At 35.1% G+C, this 15,877-nt stretch overlaps 1 protein-coding gene across 16 annotated transcripts in view; it reads right to left on the reverse strand.

Moving 5' to 3' along the window:
- Positions 1 to 1,853: 1,853 nt before the first annotated feature.
- The window catches only part of LOC135227004 (synaptosomal-associated protein 25-like), a 183,530-nt gene continuing 169,506 nt past the window's right edge, over positions 1,854 to 15,877 (reverse strand). For all 16 annotated transcript variants that reach the window (XR_010317330.1, XR_010317329.1, XM_064266748.1 and 13 more), the window contains one exon: positions 1,854 to 6,500. Coding sequence is in view for 14 of the 16 variants with exons in the window: in XM_064266748.1 (XP_064122818.1) it covers positions 6,432 to 6,500 (69 nt within the window). In the remaining 2 variants the exon portion in view is untranslated. The remainder of the gene's footprint in view (positions 6,501 to 15,877) is intronic.

The following is a 15,877-nucleotide window of genomic DNA, read 5'->3' on the forward strand; positions in this document are numbered from 1 at the left end:
ACAAAATGAAATACTAGAAGAAGAAAAGTAACACAAGTATGGCATCCTGGAGAGAACTGGCAACTTAAGTGATTTCGCCCATATTACTGTACACTTCTAAATGACAGCATGCTTGCATTTCTTTTGCATACAGTACATAGTCTGTAAAGTATGAAAATGGGTCATTCAAACACTATTTTCAAAAATTTTCTTCAAAAACAATCAAGTTGAAAACCCGAGTACATCTATTTTTGTACATCTGGGACCCATGCAGAGGCAAAGCTTACTTAGGAAATAACCAGCTTGGCAAATAAACCTGCAGCAGTCAAATATTACGCACCTAACTGTTCAATAAATTTCCTTATCTGAAATGCATTTACCAAATGCTTGTTAAGTGCACATTCAATGGGTGGATTCCTGGTGAGCCGGGTACAGAGTACACAGAACTCACCATTCCTGCAGGGAATGCAAGGCACAAGATGGAATATACATATGGCTTGTTATGGCATAAGTACGGTAACTATCTAAAGGTTATTTAATTATTTTGCACTTCATACATCATGTTAAAATTTCAGAAATCATTAGTAACTGATTTTTTGGACATTTTGGAAACCAGGCATGATAATGATGAAATCCAGTTATGAGAACTCTTATATTATATCCTAAACTTGAACATTCAAGATATCCTACAGCCAACATTTATTGCCTATGTAATAATTCAATGTAATTTCTAGCCAATTAGTATTACGTATATTTAAGTAGTTTAACCAGACTACTGAGTTTTTTTTACTAAACTGACTTTTATATCTACAGATCACTCGATATAAGAAATTTATCTGTAAAATTAATTGCTTTTAAAAATATAACCCAGGAAGAAAACCATTGTTAAAATACCTGACGAGTCTTACCAACACATGCTTACAAAGTACATAACACAAGCATAACATCCATACAATTTAGAAATATTTTCATCATGTTAGTACAAACATAAAATACTGTAGTTTTGAGAGAGAGAAAGAAAGAGAGCACAATGTATGTGCTTAATATACTGTAATTAATGTGTTTAATGACAAAATATATCCTGCAACACACAACATACTGTGATCCCATTCTTACCTCATACACATTGATGTAAGGATAATTAGTCCCAATTGGGTTGCGATGGTGAATTGTCTTGGGATTTCAGAGCACGTGGTCATAAGATAGGGTAAATAATGGAGAACACATTCACTTTCCATAAAAAATTATTTTAAAAAGAATATACCATTCCTGTAAAGCTTGTAAAAACACAAACAAATATGTAATAGTAAGCTACTTTGAAAACTGAAAGGAAGTTCATACTTTAAATAACAATAGAAAACAATAGCTCTGTACAGAACAACAATGGTTTCCACCTGCCGATAATATGTATTATGGCCTGTGTGATTACTATACTAGATTTGTGGACTTTATTATTAAAATTGACTTTTTTCTGGACGTGTCCTTGGAGCTTTCTGTTACAAAATTTTATACAATTTTGTTGAGTAGCTGAAAGTAACTTTTATATAATATGGTATAGTACAAATTTAACTCTGTTTATTTGTATGATGTTTTTACGTTGCATGGAACCAATGATTATTCAGCAACGGGACCAACGGCTTTACGTGACTTCCGAACCACGTCGAGAGTGAACTTCTATCACCAGAAATACACATCTCTCACTCCTCAATGGAATGGCAGAGAATCAAACCCGTGACCACCGAGGTGGGACGCTAATACTATACCAACCACACCGCTGAGGCAGTAAATTTAACTCTTGATTCTTGAAAATAAAATTATTGGAAATGTGCAAGATCTCACAGGCATTCCAAAGGGACTAAAGAAAAAAGCTCATCACTGGTTTACATATTTATTAAATGATACGTATTTACTATAACAAATGCTCCCCTATGAGAAAACAGGAAAAATCACAATGAATTTAATTCCCATTTACCAATTCATCATTTCTCATGTGCACATTATTGTAATGCAGTCAATTATATAAACAACACCAAAGATCATCTGCATAGCTGAATTTACTTGATGAAATACTCATTTAATCCTGGAGCCCAGTATAAAATAATACTTAATGATTCAATCCCCACACTATCAACTTCCATGTACAAAAGAAAAATAGATCTATTGAAGTGCACAGAAAATGTAGACACCCTTTGACATGTGGAATGCTCAATACCAGTATAGTCACCTAAATTTTTGCATTTCCCTTCTGGTTCATCAGATCACTGTCTGAAATAAGTTTATAATCAAACTATCTAAACTACAAAAGATGCTAAGAGCTATTCACAAAAAAATTCCAGAGGGGAGCACAGAGTAAAATTAATGAAGTGTAGGGGAAGAAGCAGTCCTGGAATAGCATTATGAGGATTGTGAAGGCAATGCAGGGTTACCCTAACCATCCATTTGTGGGGACCTTATTCTTTATTATGCACAACAAAAAGGTGATCTGGCTATGCTTGGAATAAACAGTCCATTTCTGTTCAATGTTCTGCAGTATGAACTTGTCCTTAATACAAAAAATTTGCATTCATAACATGGAGAACTTAAGATGGCAGACTGTCAAGCAACCAAATTTTTTCTGCACAGCCATCAAAACACTCATGTTTGAATTTTCACTGTATAAAAAGAAAAAATATGACTGCTTCGCTACTCCCTGAAGGAGTTCCCTTCCACTCTTTGGGGATGAACCAACACAGAGAAGTGACACGGAAAAATTGGGTGGGCCTTCTCTGCATATTACAAACCACTAAGACACAAATCACAATAGAAAAGACATGAAGATCTAAAGCTAAATACTAGATATGCCACCATATTGTGCTGTGGATATTTCACTCCTACGCTAAACCATAGGATTTTATACTCACTTTGAAAAGGCATCTCCAGTCAAAATAGCAGGGTATACTCTACATTTGTAAACGGTCATTTACAACTGCATTTAACCCTGGACCTACAAAACTTTCAAGGATTATTATACAGTTCACAGGAGGAGACAAGATTCATGTTCATAACCATCTGTTGCCACATGCTCTTTGAATGAACATCGAATTGGGGGAATTTCTCTTAATTTCTGGTAATGCACATGGAACTCTTGGTTCTTCCACTGCAATCTGAAATGTTATATCCTTGAAGTACTATCTTTAAATGCCACCTCCTAGTTAACAAACTACCTTTCTCTTATTCACCATAAACCAGTGTCAGTTAAATCAATATAGGTGGCATGTGAATAAGATATATAAAGTTGCAACGACAACAATCTAGCACTGCAACAAATCATTCTTCAAAAACTTTAGGTGTACCAAGGCATGCAAATTTGTGGAGCATTTCTTATTAGCCTTTATACCACTTTACTATGACCTGTTAATTTGACTTGAATTAGCTGTGGACTTATCTGCTAAAGGAGGAAAGAAAATACAAAAACACAATTTATTTGGTGCCTACCCAAAATGCCATGCAAAAAGTAGTACTATGAAAATGTCCTACGAAAACATCAACACTTTCATTAGTTTTGATATGACCTAACACATGAATCTGTTATTTGCATGATTAAACCAAAAGAGAATATCACAGCTTACAACCATGTGTCACGGTGAGGAAACACCTGCTTGTACAAAATCTACACCAATCTTAACCATTACATAAACATTTGAAAGTCCATGAGTTTATCTGCATTCAGTAGCCCTAATACTGATAGTTTTAAGATAACAATGTAAAATTTAAGATTCAAGAACAGATGATCTGAAAATATACCAATATTTTATTTGGCCCAAAAGATTATTGAGTTGAGCACAGCATGATTGAGCATAACTGCCTCATTAATGGGCACACACAGAAATCTTCAAAAACATTTTCTGAATAATGATAATAATACATACCAACAATTTAAGGCAGTTGCCTTAGCAAATCTATGCAAGCCAATATGAGAAACTTCAACTCATTTCTGTAGTTTTAAATTCTATCAGCCATAACGTTTTGCTCAACAATAACTATGTTCCACTTAATTTTTTAAAAGAAACAAAGGACAATTTTGAGTAACATTACTGATAATATCAATATTTTCTAAAAAATACATTACCTAGGTATTGATGAATATACAAGCTCCAATTTGTACATGCAAGTAGTAAAAATGTTCTACCTAAATTTTGGATTTACTTTTCATAACACTCCTAGCTATTTGAGTATTATTATTTTATTATTATTATAAAGGATTAGTTTACCATGACCTCTGAGCCTAATAAAGGCTATAGCTATTTGAGTAACCCTACTATCAAGAGATGTTGGCCTCAGGCCTAGATTTGCTAAGGGTACAACCTTATAGTATTACCCTAACAAATGAAATGTGCAATATTGTCTTTATTAAATGATACAGGTAATTTCAACAACTGACATTTGGGTAATGTATTACCACCAAGTTATTAAGTGACAGAAACCATGTCTGAGCCTGAAATGATCTTTTATAGTAAATTTTTGATAAAGGAAGGCTTCCACTTTTCAAAACTTACATACCTGTATTGAACTATTTGGCATACTCTCAAACAATGCACATGACTAAGTACATCATAAATGAGGCATTGAAACTTTATCAAATTCAACTTTCTATGAAAAAGAATGAGCTCAAAGAACTAGTACACTAAGCTGACTGTAACCAGTTTTAATCAAAAACTTACATCTAATATTTTGTAACAAACACATGATTCAGATTCAAATAATTTCCACAACAGCCCATACATACTATATCAAATTGGATCAGTTTTTGTTTTAACAAGGTTAAACTATTCAGTATTGTATCAATATTTTCTTTTATTTTTAACAATTTAAAGAATGCAAAATAATGTAAATGTCTGAGCAAAGCACTGTCAAGTCCTACGAAGTAATATTAATTGTTTGCCAAAGTAAATCCAGTATATGTACTTTTGTTTGGAATTTATTGTAAGGCCTCACAACAAATTTTGATACTTTTAATATCAAATTTTTAACTGCTTTGCACTTCCCTAACCCCTCTCTACTTCTTCATATATAAAAATGTTCAAATTCTGCTCCTAGTTATCAAAATTCAAAACGAAGAAATGCTTTAGCATCTAATCCATCTTGCCAAAATGCTCAGTGGGAAATAACACAAGGGGATCTTCAGTTCCAAGGAGTTCAGTTTTGTAGTAAGATGTACTCATTGTTTTAACAAGTGCATAAGAACCTCAAGTTCCAAGATGACAAGTAATAAACATACAAATCACCAGAATGACCAAGTACTTGTATGGGATGAGAGATACAGCAGTCAGAGGTAAACTGAGTAAAATCCTTACTCAGGACATACATAATGCAGGTTTGGAACTGGAAATCCCCTTCCTTGCAAGAGTAAGTAAGGGGAATAAGCAAGCCACAGATATGATTCTGTCTAAGGCAAAAACACACAACTTGTGGTTAGTTTTAACTCTATATACTGGGCCAAACAGCAACTACTACATTAGGTCTGATGTATTCCAGATGAGAAAATCAATACAAGCCTAATTAAATATCCCGCAGAAGATTCTCAAAAAGAAACAAAATCTTCCTCTTATAATAGTACTGAGTACTGCAGGCTTGGCATTGGTAATCTTATCTATATTTGATAAAGAGGTTACTAGACTGGTCTGAAGATTTATAGCTGTAAGAATATTCAGTAGATCAGCAATGTTACAGTGTCATCTTGGCACTAACATTTGAGACTGAATACAATTCACAACTACAGAGATATATAGATGAATATCTGATCCAGAAACAGTAAATACTATCTGAATAGTGGATTATGCCTTAAGAGAATTGGAGATGCTCATGTACTTAAAACCACCAAATAAATAGTTTAAATAGTTATAATTTTGGTGCAATATCATATGATGAATGAACCTAAGTAAGGAGACTTAAAATGACTTCCAAATGCTTGACTCAAAGAAATGATGATGCTTTTTGTATTTCAATGAATTGGATGATGTCTTCTATGCCTACAAAATTAACAAATGGTATGTAACAATAACAAAACAAGCTTAAATTTTCTACAGGTCAAGATAACATTGTATTTCTCATAAGCAAAGGGCCAGCATTTTACCTATGAGAATATACAGTATGGATTTCCACCTACTGTCGAGGCCAGAAAATGTAGTGAACTTTTATCTAAAAAAATTATGTACAATTTTTAAAAGTCATGCCCAATACAACTGGGAAATATCTGTGAGATTTACATTCACTTTAGATTTTCCTATCATAATAGAAACTGATCACTTGCAGCTTTAAATGATATATGAGAACTATAATTACGAATTAGTCAAGGAGCTACAATAATTGGTACATTAAACACTGCCTTTTCCTCAAGAAAATCATCCAGCTTCTGGGGTTCTGGCCCTGGATGCTTCTTGATTTTGTGGAAGTGGTGAAGGCAGTGAATGTTCTTATGCATTCTTTAAAAGAGATCCAGCCCTCTCGTTGGCCATGTTTACTCTCATAGTGTTTGACTCCGCCTGAAAGCAGAAACAATAAAACAATTTACAAAAATTAACAGTTTACCTTCTATAAAAAATACTGTAATTAATCATAATGAAGTCTTATATACAGCTCAAGAATTATTACCTTACTTGGTCATTTAACCCCTAAAACTTTCTTATTGTTTAATATCTTGATTTTTTCCCTTCACTAAAGATCTCAAGGCTCCTATGTGTCCCATTTATACTTTTCAACTAAATTAATCTATAAACTTTCTTCATTGACGTATGTTGTAGAACATTACTATTTCAAAGATGAACATCCATAATGGTTACTGCTCATAAAATATGCCCAGTACCACTTAGTCATAAGAATAAATTTCAACAACCTTCATCCTACATATGTTAAACTTGTGTAACAAATTTACCCTATAAAACTGGTATCAACTCATTCATTCCAGTACATTAAAGAATTTTATTATTTCCTGATACAACTGATCAATTCACAACATTTAAATGCGGTATACTTTTAAGAGAAACTACATAACACAACGGAGGCCTTATCTGATTTTCTATATACGGTAAACCAACCCTTCTCTTTCCCCCAATAGTCAGATTTTGAATTCAGTAATCCAGCTGTGGTCAAAAGATTTAAACCATAAACAACTTTGCTCAAAACCCAAAAAATAAATTATTGAAGCCATTATTAATCTTTCATGATGAATTTCATCAAGCCCTATTCACAGCTATACACAGAAATCAGTAGCACCCAGTGTAGGCAACAATAATAATGATAACAGGGTACCTGGTGTTGTATATTTCTGTATCAAAATCTGTACTTTTTTTTTTTATAAATACGTACCTGTATCTTTGGAATAATTTCCTTACAAGAACAGTTACATTAAAAGGAAACAAATTTATTGCATTTGGGAAAAAAGGAACTTTTTACTGATTCTTACTTTTTGTGGAAAAGCTTTCAAAATAAAACATTAATAAAACTACAGGTAATATTCTAATAATTGTATGTAGTGTATGCCTAATTTTTATATGAATACATATTTTGTTGTCTCACTTTCTTCATCCATGAAGCAAATAATTTAGATGAGCATCTTAATTTTTATATGAATACATATTTTGTTGTCTCACTTTCTTCATCCATGAAGCAAATAATTTAGATGAGCATCTTAATTTTTTTATAGGCTTAAATGTTTTAAAGTCAATATTCCACTTGGCATTGTAAGCAACTGTAGGTTCCACACATTTTGAGGCACAGGACGACTGGGTTAACACCTTCTATGGCATTTATCTAGGAGTGCTAGTACGTACTGGCCATATTCAGTTACATATAATACGTATTAGTATTTTAAGAGGACCGTTGACAAATCACTGCTCTCAATGGACAACTCCAAGTAAATTCTCTTAAATGAGGAGGGAAAGTTAGATCAAGACATATCAGGAGTTTCACAGCTAAGTGGGAAGTGAAGCCTCAAAGAAACAAATGCATACTTTAAGCAGTAACAACTTAGGGAGATAACCTTGTGCAAGCTTTCAATCGTATCTTGTACAATGTCAACAATACATTACCACATTTCTCTACAAAATATTAAATTTCAAGTCTTCTCAATGCATTCCAACCACAAATCTTAGCATTTTATAGTCACACCTCTTCAAAATTTTCTTGCTTTTGCTATTTGTGTGCTAGCTCTTACAAGTCGCCAGGAATTCTCTTACAATTTCATAAAAGCTGTTACTATTTTCAGTGCCTGTTTCTGATAACAATATGTTCTCAAGGTAACAGTAAAGTTCTACATCTCCTACTGCCTAGATTTGTGCCTAAGCACTGCACTCCTCCCTCTCTTCTGATTTCCTCTTCATTTAAAGTTTGGGGATCAGAACGCCTAAGCTCCTCTTATACTGTATTTTGCTAACATTGATTATCTTTAGCGACACCATCTGTTACATTTGAACAGAGTACAGGCAGTCGCCAGGAAGTTATGGTGGGGGTTCCATTCCAGCGGTGTCATAAGTTGGAAAACACTGTAACTTAGAACATAATAATAAAAATTTCTCCACTCATATGTAGGAGGAACCTCCTTGTAGTAGTGAACCCTCCCAGTGGCTACGGCTCCCTAAACTGATTTTCTCACCCCGTTATAGCGCCTACAGCCACACCACTCAGAATCCTGGCACTGTAAAATTGGACCATAACTCGGAGCTGCTGAAACCCGGGGACTCCCTGCACTGTACGGAGTCCATCCTGACTTATCTCCAGTAGCATCCACATGGCCATTTGTTTGACCATACTTTTTCCACTGGTTTCATTGCAAATCCCTGATGTACATGCAACTACAAAAGCTGACCTTGCCAAGAGCACAGAACTTTGGGTTGGAGCACCTTTGGCCATTAGGCACTAAAGACAGCAAAAAAGGAGTTAGTGAAATGAGAGAAAACACCACAGATGCATTAAGAAGTGAACTTCAGGTTGGAGCAAGGTCATCCCTTGGTCTAAAAATTCTTCTCATCGATGGTATTTCTTCCCTATCATGTCAATATTTTGTTTCCCTAGTTCAGTTCAGTTCAGTGACCTGGATATCTTTTTGTCTCTTACCAAATCATTGTCATCTTTGCTAAATGTCTGCGGATTACAATCAATAGAAACTCATCTTTGTTCATGGTACACCGTGCTTTGAAATCATAATTGCAATAATTCAGGAAGTTATCATGTTGGTTAAGAACTAATGCCTATGAAAGTACTATATCATGCTATTCCCCAGCTTTTTAAGTTTATATGCCTCATGGAGATTGATCTTTAACCAGCCTACCTTCAAAATAATTCATCTGTCCACAGATTAACAAGGCCATAATTTTCCAGATAATTCCTTATGTTAATGTCCGGGACAGTTACTTCAAGTACAGTCAAACCTCGGATTTCATACACCCTGGTTTACGTAAGATTCAGTTTTCGGAGACTTTTTACGACAAAACTTTCACTAGGGTTTCATACATACCCTCAGATTTCATACACCCAGAAACACTCCTTCTAGCCCACCTCATGAAGGTCCCATAATAAGCGCCCAAACAAAGCATCCCGTGTTCTTTCGTGACCCATTCTGCCTTTGTTTCTCAGTGAATGAGCATCAACACACGTTAGTATTCTCCATCACCAGATGTTTTTGTTGTTTTGTGCTTTTTTTTCAAGTGCAATAGCTAAATACAAGCCATTGTGGGGCCAAAGAAAGATCCAAGTGCCAGCCCTTCTGTAAAAAAAAGGCGAGAAACACTATAGAATTAAAAAAAGAACTCGTAACAAAGTATGAATGTGGCACACACATGGCTGATCTCACTAGGATGTACAGCAAGTCCGTTTCAACAATCAGCTCCAACTTAGCAAAGGAAAAAGAAATCAAGGAAGCTGATGTTGTGAAAGGGGTAAAGTCTTTAACAAGACAGAGATCTCAACTGGTTGAAGATGTCGAGAAGCTGTTGTTGGTGTGGATCAACGAAAAATTTGTGAAACAGCAAGGATATTGTATGCCAATTTCAGTAAGAAAATACCTACAAGAAGTGCTGCTGTTAGTGATTTTAAGGCCAGCAGAGGCTGGTTTGAAAAATTAAAAGTATATCTTAGTTTTACCAGACCAATGAGCTGATTAACAGCTCTCCTAGGGGTGGCTTGAATTATTAATTTTTTTCTTTAGGTGGCCAGGAACAAATTGGTTTCTTAGCAACAGGACCTACAGCTTATTGTGGGATTCGAACCACATCATGAATTTCTAATCACCAGAAATAAATTCCACTGATTCCTTACTGAGCCGCCACAGGAAGCAAACTCTGGCTACCAGACTGATAGCCGAGCACGGGACCCACTTGCCCAGTGAAGAACTTTTGAAAGAATATTTAGAGGCCAAAGGATTCCTCCCTCAACAAGTCTTCAATTGCGATGAAACAGGTCTCTTTTGGAAAAAAATGGCATATTGGTCCTACATCAAACAGGAGGAAAGGTCATTGCCAAGACACAAGCCTATGAAAGATAGGCTAATTCTCTCGTTCTGTGGGAATGTAAGTGGGGATTTGAAAGTGAAACCCCTACTGGTGTATCACTCTGAAACTCTCCAAGTGTTCAAGAAAAACAATGTTATTAAGAATAAATTGCCTGTGATGTAGAAGGGTAACAAAAAGGCATGGGTCACAAGGCAAATTTTCATTGAGTGGGTCAATGAAGTATTTGGCCCGAGTGTGAAAAAAAAAAACACACCTCCAGGAATATCAATTGCCACTCAAGTGCCTCCTGATAATGGACAATGCTCCTGCACGTCCTCCTGACTTGGAGGACCAGTTGTCAGATGAATCTAAATTAATCTTAGTGAAGTTCTTGCCCCTATTACCACTCCTTTCATCCTACCCATGGACCAACAGAAAATTTCAAACTTCAAGAAACTGTACAAGAAGGCCCTGTTTCAAAGGTGCTTTGAAGTGACCCCAGACAATGGATTGACCCTAAGAGAAGAGTTCTGGAAGGATTACTTCAATATCATCAATTGCATAAGCCTTACAGATAAGGCTGGCAGGGAGTGACTTCCAGGACAATGAACTCTGCTTCGAGAAAACTGTGGCCAGAATGCTACCTTGAGAAGGATTTTTAAGGACTTGAGGCTGACCCTCATGACCTGTTGTGGAATCTATCGTGTCTCTGGTGAAGATCTTGGGCTTGAATGTGGGGGCAAAGATGTGGAAAAGTTAATGGACGCCCAAAGGGAAGAGCAAACCACTGAAAAGCTGCAAGACCTTCAGCAGGAACAGCAACTAATGGCAGATGAGGAATCCAAGGAGGAGGAGGTAAAGAGGGGATAATGTGCCTACTTCAGTGATTAAGGATATGTTTTCCAAGTGGAGTAATGTAAACAATTTTGGAGAATTATCATCCCAACAAAGACATTGTAATCTGTCTCCAACATGTTTCCTGACAATGCCTGGTTTCACTTTATAGACAAATTTTATGTCTGAAACAAATGTCTATGGAAAGTTCTGTGCGACAGGGGTCCAGTGATTCTCAAGCTGCTCCTAATGCCAGTAAAAAACGAAGATGGGAAGTAAAAAAAAAAAAAAAAGAGAGAGAGAGAGAGAGAGAGAGAGAGAGAAAGTAACCCTAGATAGGTCCTGGTACCTGAAGTCCTTCTGGAGGAGGATGCCCCTTCCAAAAAATAATCTCTCCTCCTCCCTCTCCCCTCTTCTCTGTCTTCCATATGCTAATAAGTCTTCCATAAAGGTAAGAGTGATGTTAAATGTTCATTTATTCCTTTCATTAGTCATTTATATTTATTTCTCATTGTTTTCTGTATGTAAAACTGTTTATTCCCTATAAAAACTTTTAACAAATATTTTTAGGTGTCTGGAGTGCATTAGTTATATTTACATTTTTCCTTATGAGCATTATAGTTTCGGATTTCATACGTTTCAGACTGCGTCAGATGTTCTGGAATGGATTATGTATGGAAACTGAGGTTTATGTTTGGAAACTGAGGTTCCACGTAAAATAAATGAAATTAATTGGTAGCAGCAAATAACACCATTTCTGATATATTTGCCTTTCTGGCAGAGCTGTATGTGATGCAAGTCTCATCCTTCTCTCCTGCCTAAGTGCCACACATGAAATCCTTATGTAGCTGACAAATGTGGGATGATGAAACTGATTTGATAATGATAAGAGAATCTTCATCAAAATATGTCAGAAAGGCTATCTTATTTCAAAGGAAAAAGTAAAATAAAGTTTGAATAAATATCATCAAAAGATATAACAGTCCTTCCTTGGAAAGTTAAGCTTCAAAATAAGTCTGAACAAAATTCAGCCCCAAACTAACTAAATTATCTAAGTAGCTCTAACTTGCTTTGCTATTTCCAGCAGTGGAAGAGAAACCACTGGAAAGATTTTAAGGTATTCCTAGATATATAGAGGCTGGTCAGGTGGGTTTTTTGAATGAAGCCAACATGTTACTTAAAAGGGACACATAACCAAGACTGGTATACCTTTCCTTTGAGTGAAGGTGCAAGGATCCCTTTATAAGGCCAAGCATCTTTACCTGTATAGTGCCAACCTCAACAACCTTTGGTTGCACTTGTGAGAGACAGGCAACATCCAGAAAATGCTGGTATAAACTAGCTTCAATTTTTATTTTCACTATTTCTTATACTATTCAAAAATGACATACATTCATATGGAACAACTCTGAAGGCCATAATCTTATTCAGCAGATGTCAACAGAAAAGAATGCCCAATAGTGAAAACCAGAGAACAGGCAACAATAACCAAATTAAACCAATACATATATGTACACTATTTTAAATAAAATTATACATTATGAATTTATAAAATGATGAAGTTAAAATATATGAGTAATAAAGTGATAAAAAGCATCAGAACTTTGCCAAGTAGTAGGCTGTGTCCGAAACTAGTTCTGTGTCTAATAATATGACTGAAAATTAATGCTATAGTCGAAATAATGCATTTAACGACGAATTCATTTAACAATGTAGTCGCTGGAATGGAACTCCGTCGTTAAATGAGGAGTACCTGTATAGTAATATGAGACTACATACAGTATTATTGGATACAGTGAAGTAAAGCATAACTTTAAAAGAGCCAAGGAAAAGATGCAAATTCGTTAAGTTCATATTTCCCTTGGGTCTCTCGGCGCTTAGGCCTAGCCACAGATAACCAGACAACGGCACCATTTACTAACAAACAAAATAACTAAATTAGTTCAAGATATATTTAAATCATATTTCAACTTAAAAACACTCCATATAACACAAAGTAACCTTGTCCCATATAAATAGAGATTCTAGAGATTAATTTACGCTAAATAGAAGCAAGAAAATTGCTCTGAATAGTACGGTGAAATCATCTATCCTCCACTCTCAGCAGATTTTTCCAGAACAAAACATGATCGGTTTGTTTGTTTTTTATAATACAGTAGTAATATAAGACTACATACAGTATTATTGGATACAGCAAAGTAATGGATAACTTTTTAGAAGAGCCAAGGAAAAGATACATATTCGTTATGTTTGCATTTTATGAGGCGGTCTCGGCACTTGGCCTCAGCCACCAATAACCACACAATGGTGCTACAAACCCTACTGAGGGTAAAACATAGTTATGACTATACTGAACAAGAAAAACCAAAATGTCGGTAACCAATACCAATGGTAACCGGGGCCTGCCTCTAGTACATATTTACAAACATGTACAGCCAGAAAAGCTAAGGTGATGTTATAACTGTTAAAGTAGTATTACAGGTTCTTTAAATTTACCCAGTTTTACAGTAAAAAGATTTAAGATGTCTGGTACGAGGCAGTAGTGCACTATGGTGCCTCACCAGAATTTAAATAAAGATGCTCTAAACTGCAGCAGCAAATACTAGTTCCTTAAACATGAACTTATAGCATTGACAGAAGTTCCTTGTTGAAACCGATCACGAGGAAATTTCAATATCTTTGTGATGCACTAAATCATAAGTATGACAGTTGGGAAAAATGGAACTGCTTTCAGCAATTTTGTCTAAAAGACCAAGATCCTGAGAGTGGTATTAAGAATCTGAGAGTTTCTTTGCTACTTTAGAACCCTCACCCCTCCTCACAAGACAGGAATAGTCTGACTATGAGATAAATGCTTTTTCAATTCCAGCTTCAGTGCCTGGTAATTGCAAAAAAATTAATCCTTTAATAGAACTCAAACATCCAGTATAAGAATCCATAAAACATGCCAAAATACACAAGATAAGCAAATTTGAAGCATGTTCAATAGCAAAAACCAACATATCACACGATAGAGGAATCATAATACGCATATGACAATAAAAAATTCCTACTAACAATGAAAACACAACCCTGCATCATATATGTCAGACAAAATGACAAAATTTTTTTTTAGCCTTAATATATTATACATCTATCCACATTCTTAAGACTAATAACACCTGTTTAATGAATATGTCAAGCATTACCACTCATTCACTGTAAACCTTTAAAGGTTTAATCCAGCTCCAATAAGCTAGTTACTCCATAAAAATAAGTCTCTAAGAATGAAACCACAGGAGAAGCCCTCAGTTGGTTAACAATATAATAATACTTTTCTTTAGAATTTCTAAATTAAGTATCAAATTATTCATATTATAACTTTGAGATTTTGTTGACATCAATTCCAAGCCTCTGAGCTTCTGATGATATCAAATGACATCATCCAGAAAAATTGTTGTGGCAAACTGTGCATATGACTTTTATATGTAATTGTTTTCCATTTGTTAGCATATTTCTATAAAGCCCCCATATGTATTCAGCTTCAAAATGACACCACTTTATGCAATGAAAAATAAATTCAAAGCATGATATAAGAGAGAAAATGTTATGTTCATAATCAGTCAGTGTGCTTTGTAATAGATAAATTTTTAGATTCCCTAAAATCCTTAAGGGTTAATGCATTTCAAATGCATCATAAGTGATAGCATTACATTATGCTAATTGCAACGTAATAAACTGCTACTCAAATTCTGTTTTTGAAGTATCAGATTGCAAAACGAACAGGAACTTACCAGAAGAAATAAAGCCCCTTCTGATATGAATGTTACAATAAATATTTGTGAACCCAGGTTCCAATAACAAGTGTGTACTGAATCTGAGGTTAGTACACTGTAAGAAAGTAGTCCGAGATCATAATACCACTGCATTCCTATGCTCTTTACACCATTTGTGAAGGTCTACCAAGTGAACTTTGTCAACTAAAAATGTAATGTAATTTAACACTATAATTCAAAAACACAGATGTGGAGCATGAAGGCTGGCATAAGAAAATTACCAAAAATCTATGCTCCAAAGAAAGTTTCAAGAATGATGCTCCTTTTGAGATCTACTATAGAAGTGCTGATGTATCCATGGAAGATGTGGATTAGAAAGACACTAAAATGGCAATTACTTTCCAGGAAAAAAATCGGCAATCAAGAAATTAAAAGGCACAGCAGTAACAAAGTCTATAAACAAAACAGACTGATCAGATGACATACCAGCTACTGATTTACAAGTCTAGTTGGAGCAGCAATTATGCCCTTAAAGCTAGTGGTGATCCACAGAGAGTTTAGTGTCGGCTGTTTTAAGTCAGGCTGAAATCAGGAATAATGACTTCTCATGTCAAAAATAGTAATAAATAAGTAAGACATGGCCTTCAAAGATCTCTAGTCTTCATCTGACTGCCACCTCACGACTTTCTAAAGCACTTCTAGGGACTAAAAATTATAAATTTCTCTGATGGCATGTTTCATTAAGCTTAATTGCTGATCATAGGTCATACAAATCTGCTATGAAAACAGATGTATTGTTGGGTACATAAACTAATTATTCATCTAGCAGTAAATCCTACATCAGAG

This window comes from Macrobrachium nipponense, chromosome 15, assembly GCF_015104395.2.
Source record: "Macrobrachium nipponense isolate FS-2020 chromosome 15, ASM1510439v2, whole genome shotgun sequence".
Lineage (NCBI taxonomy): Eukaryota > Metazoa > Arthropoda > Malacostraca > Decapoda > Palaemonidae > Macrobrachium > Macrobrachium nipponense.